Source organism: Cynara cardunculus (assembly GCF_001531365.2).
Source record: "Cynara cardunculus var. scolymus isolate 2C chromosome LG 2, CcrdV1, whole genome shotgun sequence".
In the NCBI taxonomy this organism is placed as follows: Eukaryota; Viridiplantae; Streptophyta; class Magnoliopsida; order Asterales; family Asteraceae; genus Cynara; species Cynara cardunculus.
Window position 1 is genome coordinate 57,769,309 of NC_037529.1, and position 8,022 is coordinate 57,777,330.

At 33.1% G+C, this 8,022-nt stretch overlaps 1 protein-coding gene across 1 annotated transcript; it reads right to left on the bottom strand.

Annotated features, from left to right (window-relative positions):
* Positions 1-4,143: 4,143 nt before the first annotated feature.
* On the bottom strand, positions 4,144-6,137 carry LOC112505803 (putative 12-oxophytodienoate reductase 11). The gene is made up of 5 exons (XM_025109804.1): positions 6,061-6,137; positions 5,810-5,950; positions 5,549-5,679; positions 5,014-5,175; positions 4,144-4,939 (listed from the first exon to the last, which is right to left on the bottom strand). Exons 1-5 carry the CDS (start codon positions 6,123-6,125, stop codon positions 4,353-4,355), a joined length of 1,086 nt encoding a protein of 361 aa, XP_024965572.1. The 5' UTR covers positions 6,126-6,137; the 3' UTR covers positions 4,144-4,352.
* Between the last annotated feature and the right edge of the window lie 1,885 nt (positions 6,138-8,022).

Sequence of the window (8,022 nt, forward strand, 5' to 3'; positions counted from 1 at the left end):
ATATATATATATATATATATAGAGAGAGAGAGAGAGAGAGAGAAGTGATCATGCAAGAATAGGAGTTAAGGTGAAAATATAAGAAATGATTTAGACCCTTCATCCCTTTTAATCTCAAAACAACACATGAATTGCGCTTTAGAAATGAATTGATCTCATGCTTCTCATTAGTGTTGATGTAGTATTTCTCTTTATTTATGATTAATCCAAGGGTGGAGATCCATTCTTACATATATATATATATATATATATATATATATATATATATGGAAAGTAATTGCATGTTCAAGCGATCTTAGTCAGAAATATGGTGTTAGTTTTACTTCGAATGGGTTACACTGGGTTTTTTTGGGCCCGTTATCACGACCCGACTAAGGCCCAATTAGAGAAACCTAAACACTCATTTTTCAAATGGCAGCCTATATAAGTGGCCTACGACATTACCTCTTTTTTTGTCTTTTCTCCCCTTTGACCTTTTTCATGGTTTATTTGCTTTTTTAAGTTTATTTTCTTCCCTTAAAATATTCTTTTTTATTTTCTTAAGAAAAATGAAATAAGCTTTGTGTTGGATTATCAGTAATTCTAACTAGTCTCACATAAAATCCGTTTCTAAAGACATCAATGAAGGACACTTTGTGGCTTGATCAACGACTAAGGATAGAGATGGGGTAGAATTGAACCCGAGACATATATTTTATTTGGGAAAAGCCGTCACACCTAGTCACCGGTTGAACTACAGGTCAAAGACAAAATAAATTTTGGGTTAATTTCTATTTTGAGGAACCAACTTTCAGAATATTCATTGAAAGGTACGGACCAAAGTTTGTGTTTATTTAAGAAACTCATTGACCGATTGAGCAAGTTAGTGATAGTTTTTTTATGATATGGCAAATTATAAATAATATATTACGTGGATGTTTATATCTAAAAAACTAATATAAACAGATAAAAAAAGAATATTACGTAGATGTTTTTTTAAAACATGTTACTCAACTTTTTTCTTAAAAAAAATACTAAATAAACCCCGTCTTCTCTCGCTTCCCTCACCATCATCGTGACCCTTTCACGACGACCATCTCCCTTCCCGGCTTCTCACCGCCACTGAAACTACATGTTTCATACAAGTTAGCAATAGTTGAATCAAGCACAAACCTCTCATTTCTAATATGTGTTCTTTAAGCCATGGGTATGGTTCATACGGGATTGAAAAGAGAGATCATGGATTGAAAAGAGACTGTGGTTCCTTGACAAAGATTGAAATTGTAATCGAAATCGAAATCGAAATGGAAATGGAAATGGAAATGGGTCTTATTTCCAATAAGCAAAGATCTTTTCCAACGTGCTTTAAGATTTTACTTTTGTTGTTGGATTCGGTTTTAGTTATTTTATTTTAATGATGATATGGTAATTTTTATATTATGATTTAAATTACTAGCAACCTTAAATAAGTATTGGTATAGGTATGAGAATGGGCCCCGATTCGTCGGGGAACCCGATCCACCCACACCGGTTGGGGATGGGGACAGGGATCCCCGTTTGTCTCAAACTAGGGATAGGGATGGGGACGGGGACGGGTATGGTACTCCCCACCTTGCCTCGTACCTGTTATATATACATATATATTAATTAATAAATTATATATATATACACACACATATATATATATATATGTATATATATGTGTATATTATTTATTTCAATTAAAACGGTAATTCATAATTTCATATTTCCTAACTAGGTTTATAATCTAAAATTGTTACTTTTTGGATGTTAATATGTAATATTTTGGATATAAAGTCAAAATACAATTACTCGACAAGTTCTGTATATTACTCGATATGGTTTTATATTACTCAATATCTTTTGGTACATATGACTTTAAGTTTTTTTGGATTAAATTGATTTTTTTTTGTTTTAGGTTATTAGTTCTTATATGATGTTATGGTTTTTTTTTGTATTAAATTAAATTCATGTTGATTTTAGGTTTATTAAAAATGTTTGAGATTTAAACATGTATGATCTCTCACATATTTAATTTAAAATAACTTGTATAAACGGAAAAAAAAATCTCCGTTTCCCCGTTGGGGATGGGGATGTGATTATAATCTCCGGTGGGGTTGGGGACAGAAACAGGGATAGAGATGAGTAATCGGGGACAGAGACGGAAACTGGGATTGAGGTCCCCGCGTTATCCGCATGCCTATATTGGTACACACAATTCAAAGAGGAATTTGAAACTTTGTTTCCCAAAATAGAAATAAATAAAGTTTGTTTCATTTTATTGCAATATTTGATTTTCCACACTCATAAAAGTAATTATTAAATATGCTATAAATTTAATTAAAATTTAAAAATTGAAGGATAAAATAATCGACATTTTTCTTGATAACGCAACGCTGTTGAAAAATTAAAATTTGTTTAGCATATTGTATGTGGTGGTATTTTTTTTTTTCACACTTACGTTGTGAGTATTATAAATCTAAGGGAATGTTCGGTTCACATATGAACTAATTAAGGGGTTTACATATAAACGTATAGTTCATATGAGTATCACATGAGTTCACATATGAATCCGTTTGTTGCTTATTTGTAAAAGTTACGAAACTATCTCTCTATCTTCTGCATACTCGTGCAAGAAATTATCCGGTGCTTCACGGTCAAAGCCACAAATGTTGATTGGATGAAGGGATATAATCACTTATTTACTTCTCAAATATTTACCAATTCTCAAATGAACTTTTTCCTATATAAAGGTTCAAATTCGTAATTATTGACTAGTCAAATCCGATCTTGACCGTATGAATTTCTATGATTACTTATTTACTTCTCAAAATAACCTTTGACATCACTTTTAATCTCATGTCTACCCATGAATTGTGTTTTAGATGAAAATTGGTATGGTGCATCTTGGTGCACTTAATTAGTGTTGACATTCAATTAGGATAGATCCAGTAGTGGAGATCTCATCTTACACTTCTCACCATAACTTCTTTCTCAGCGAAACTCAACTATGTATATGTATCCCTGTGCGTACCATCATAGTCGTAATGCACACAGACTTTTGTTGCGTAAGTCTCTTTACCCTTAATCAACAATTACACTACATGTGTTAGTTTCCAACATGTATTAATGTATTCAAAATTTTATCATAGTTAACGGTAGGGGTGAGCAGCGGAACCGGAACCGCCTTGGAACCGCCAGTTCCGGAACCGGAAGCGATATGAGTGGTTCCGGTTCTGGTTCCCAAAATACGGAACCGATTGAGAACGGTTCCGGTTCCGATTCTCAATTTTTCGAAATCATTACCCGTCGGGGCCGGTTCCGGAACCAGTGGGTACCCTGAACTGAAACCGGCGGGTACCCGGTGTTTTTCAATAAAAAAATAATTAATTTTTTTAATACCAAATTTATATTAGGTTACATCTTCAAAGGACGCGGTCATCTTCATTCTTCATCTACATTCTTCTTCTACTTTCTAGTTCTACTAAACTACAGTTAGTAGTATGTAATCATTAAGCTTTGAACATGCACAATTATAGTATGTAATCGTTAAACTTTGAATATTTTCTATTGGTCTATTATGGTTTGTAATCGTTAAACAATATTTGTAACCATTGTTCCGTATAATTTGTATTCTTGTTAATTTAATTTAGTGTTTTAGCAGTGTTTTATTTTTTATTTCTAAATAACAAAATTTTAATATTTTAGGAAGCGGGTACCCGGAACCGGTTCCCGGCGGTTCCGGTTCCAAAAATTCAAGAACCGCTCTAACCGGTTCCGGTTCCAATATCTCAAGAACCGCCGGTTCCGGTTCCTGTAAAAAAGGGCCGGTACCCGCCTATTCACACCCCTAGTTAACGGTAATAATCCAAATATACAAAATCGATATAACATTGAAATGGCAGTCATTTGATAATATGTGCATTTCAGTTCGAAAAATGTTATAGGAAAACTCACCTCGATTTGGTAAACGAAGATATAACTTTAATCGAAACGAGTAATCACAAAACCCAAAAAAAAAAACTTCACAGAGACTTACGCAAGCTGAATTAGCCCACGACCTAAGTCGTATGGCCAGTCACGCAACTCTTAGTCCACCTAAGTTCAATATGTACCACTTAACCATGCTCAGAAACTTGTAACTTTGGAATCGCTTAAAAATTCATCAAGAACATAAATATATGACATATTTGATCTCAAAATGAACACGAAAGAAAATCAAAATTTCAAACCTCAAAGGGTTATGCAACATAGCCTGCGACTAGATCTAGAAATTTATTTAAATAAGAAAATACAAGGTATCCAAATCTTATTCATTTTTTTATTAGTTATACAACATAATCTTACCCTCGTCACACCTCAAGAAATGGGTAATCCGTGTAGCCGACAATTGGATCTTGGATATAAAAAGTATCGCGGTCATACTTGTTAAGATTCGCATCAAGTTCAAATCGCTTAGGCAAATCTGGGTTCGCCAAGAAAAGTCGACCAAATGCAACCAAGTCTGCATTACCGATGGTTATGGCCTTATTTCCGTCGTCTCTCTTATAACCACCGGCACTAATAAACGTACCATTGAAAGCTTTCTTCATCGGAAGAGTACTATACGGAGTTTCTGATTTGTCCCAGACTTGCACCATCCTTGGCTCAATTACATGGAGATAAAGGATCTTGTATTTGTTAAGTGCATTAGCCATGTAAAGGCCAAGGGCTTCAGGATTAGAGTCGCCACACTCCATGTAATCAGCAAATGTCGATAACCTTATACCAACTTTGTCACCTCCAATCTCGTTCGCTACAGCTTCTACAATTTCTAGTGCAAAACGACACCTATTTTCTAGGCTTCCGCCATACTGATCAGTTCTGTCATTCACTTGGTCTTTCATAAACTGATCGATAATATATCCATTTGCTCCATGGATCTCTACTCCATCAAATCCTATACAAGTACAACGGAATACGTTAAGAGTAGTCCAAAGAATATAATAGTTTAAATAAGGTAGTTGCACTAACCTGCTTCAATGGCATTACGTGCCGCTAGCCTAAAATCATTTACCAGAGCTGGGATTTCGTCGGTCCTTAGTCTACGAGGAGGAGACCAGTCTCCACCAGCTAGCCCTGGTGTTAGTTCTTTGTCCGTCGAGGATAACGGAGCTTCACCATTGAGTTGAAATCCTGATTTTGTGATAAATAAAGAAGATATAAAATTTCAATAAGCATAATTCATTTTGCACAAAAATGTTATAATTATTTGCACACAAGCATAGTATTTTACATATTTTGGTTATAAGTTTATAAAAAGATTATAATATATTATTAAAAAAAATATTGTATTTTAAGGATTATAAAAATATAAATTAAAAAAAATAATGCCTCCATAAACCATGTAGACCCCCATCCAATAATTAAAGTTGATGAATATTCCTCATTTTCCAACATTAGTTTTCCATAATTAAAAAAATATATTTTTAATATAAAATCCACACTTAAAATTAAAATGTAGATTTTAATCAGACTGAAAGAAATTATATATCAAAACACGATTTACCATAGTTTGAGACGCGACCGACAAGCCAAATCTGACAAAAGAATACACCGCCCTTTTCATGTACAGCTTTCACGATCGGCTTCCATGCTTCCACTTGTTCTTTCGTCCAAATTCCAGGTGTTTCAACATACCTTACGAATCATTTTTATCAATATTAATATCATTTAAACATTAATTGAAGAGTTGCTGCTAAAAATGATTAGAAAACTATAAATGCAAACACAATTTAAATAAATGTACTCATAAGCCTTTAGGACTTACCCTTGGGCTGTGTTTGAGACCCCAGTTGCTTCAGTGACAAGAAGACCACCTTCTGTCGCTCTTTGAGAGTAATACAAAACGGCATGTGGTTGTGGCATGTTATCATAAGACCTGTTTCTCGTCAAGGGTGCAAGCACAACCCTGTACATGCATAAGTTTAAAATCAGTATAATTATACGTGCAAATAAAAGCTGAAAATATCTTTACGCTGAATCCGATGCACAACTAAATGCTAGTTGAAGAAAACATACCTATGGGAGAGATTGAAGTTTCCCATCTTGTACGGAGTAAGAAGAGGAATGTTGATTGATGCCATTGATTTTGTGATATGAATCTTGATTGCTTTTAAAAAGTCTTATTTATAGATGTTGTGAATCAATTGTTTTTTTGTGAATTATGTACGTGACTACGTATGCAATTACATCAAAAGTCACATGGGTCAAAGTCATAATATCATTTAATTATTATAATAATATTTTATTCTATTCTTTTTGCCACAATTAATTATTTTCTCATAATAATTATTTTGTCACCTTCTTCTTATACATTTCCGTCGGCGCAAATCAAAACTAGTTTTTGTATTAAGAATGATTAAGAGGTTGTTTACTTGCGGCTTAATTAGACTTATTGGTCTATCTGGCTTATTCGCACAATTCATTTGGGTTGTTTACTTACGGTTTATTCGCACAAAACATGACTTAATTGCAAAGATAGAAATGGTGTTTTGTCCTCATTCAGTCACAAAAATGACACTCATGCCCCTTATTTAAAGCACCGTCTCCTTCCCAAATGAGACACCGTATCGTCAGCCTCTTTATGATTTTTTTTGTTTTGATGTTCAAATAATTAAATATTGGGGGGTAAATCGGTCATTTATGTTATTCAGACTGTTGGTTCAAATAAAAAAAAATAAACTACAACACTCATTTATCCAGATAGACAAATTTATCTGGACAGATAAATTTATCCATACAGGACTTAATAAAAGATTTGGTAAACAACCCCTTAAATCGGTTAAGGAAAAAACCAAATCTTTTTTGAAGGGTTTTGCATTGGGATTATATGATCTGATTGATGCTATTTTTTTATATCTGTAAATCAACTGAGCTCTTTCAGATTATATCATTTCGAAGGTCATATTATCATCTGAAAAGAAAATGACGATGAGATTAATAATTATCCATAGATTTTGTGGAGAGAGAAAGTTTGTTACGTTTTCGGTGATGTAGATTACGATAAGAATAACTTCTATTGTTTGGAATTCTTATACTCGTTAATTGTTAGTGATTTGTCTCCTCATCGCTTTCGTCTCTAAATTGGGCGTCCGATAAAACTATGGCAAAATAATAATCCTTCAAATGGATTATGTAATGGGACGATACTTATATGAAGAGTTTTTCTGTAAAACATCATTGGTGTAAAAGTAGTTCTTAGTTAATATACTGGGTATTTTTGTTGAGAATTAGTCTATGTATGTCGAAGTAGGAAATATTCTCTCAAACTATAGTTTCTTAATTTGTAATTTTATAAGAAAATACAATAAAAATAAGGTGACATATTTTAAGTATCTCAATCAGGGACGGACCCAGAAAATTTTTCATACGGTGGCACCATATAATTAATATAATATAATATATATCTAAAAATAATTACAAAAAATATGGTTTTTATTGTACCGATAAACAACTTCTAAACTTTTACCCGACTCGTCTTCATCTTTTGAAAACGGTCAATATATACCCAAAAAGTATGTTGAGAAACAACTCCTAAATTTGTCCTCGGCGTGTCTTCATCTTTTGGAAACGATCGATGACATATTCGTTTTTAACATTACAAAGGGCTTCCTTTTTTATGGCGCAAATGAGAGCAGAATTCAAAAAATCATCACCAAGGAAGATTTGGGTTATAAGTTATAATTTTGGGTCTTTCGGATGGATCCCAAGGAAGATCATTAACATCAATCACATTGTTGGATGCATCATTACCGGTTGATGATGAAGCTTTTCGTTTCAAATATTTTTCCATAATGAATGAGTTATGTAAATCTAAGTAATGAAAACAATAATAAGTAATCACTAATCAGTAATGAGTAATGTAAATAAGTAAATCTAATCAACATATGAAACCTAAAACATAGTAAACAGTAAACAGAAAAGAATGATCAATTTGTATAACCTAAACAATTAATCAACTAATCAAGTAAACAGTAAACA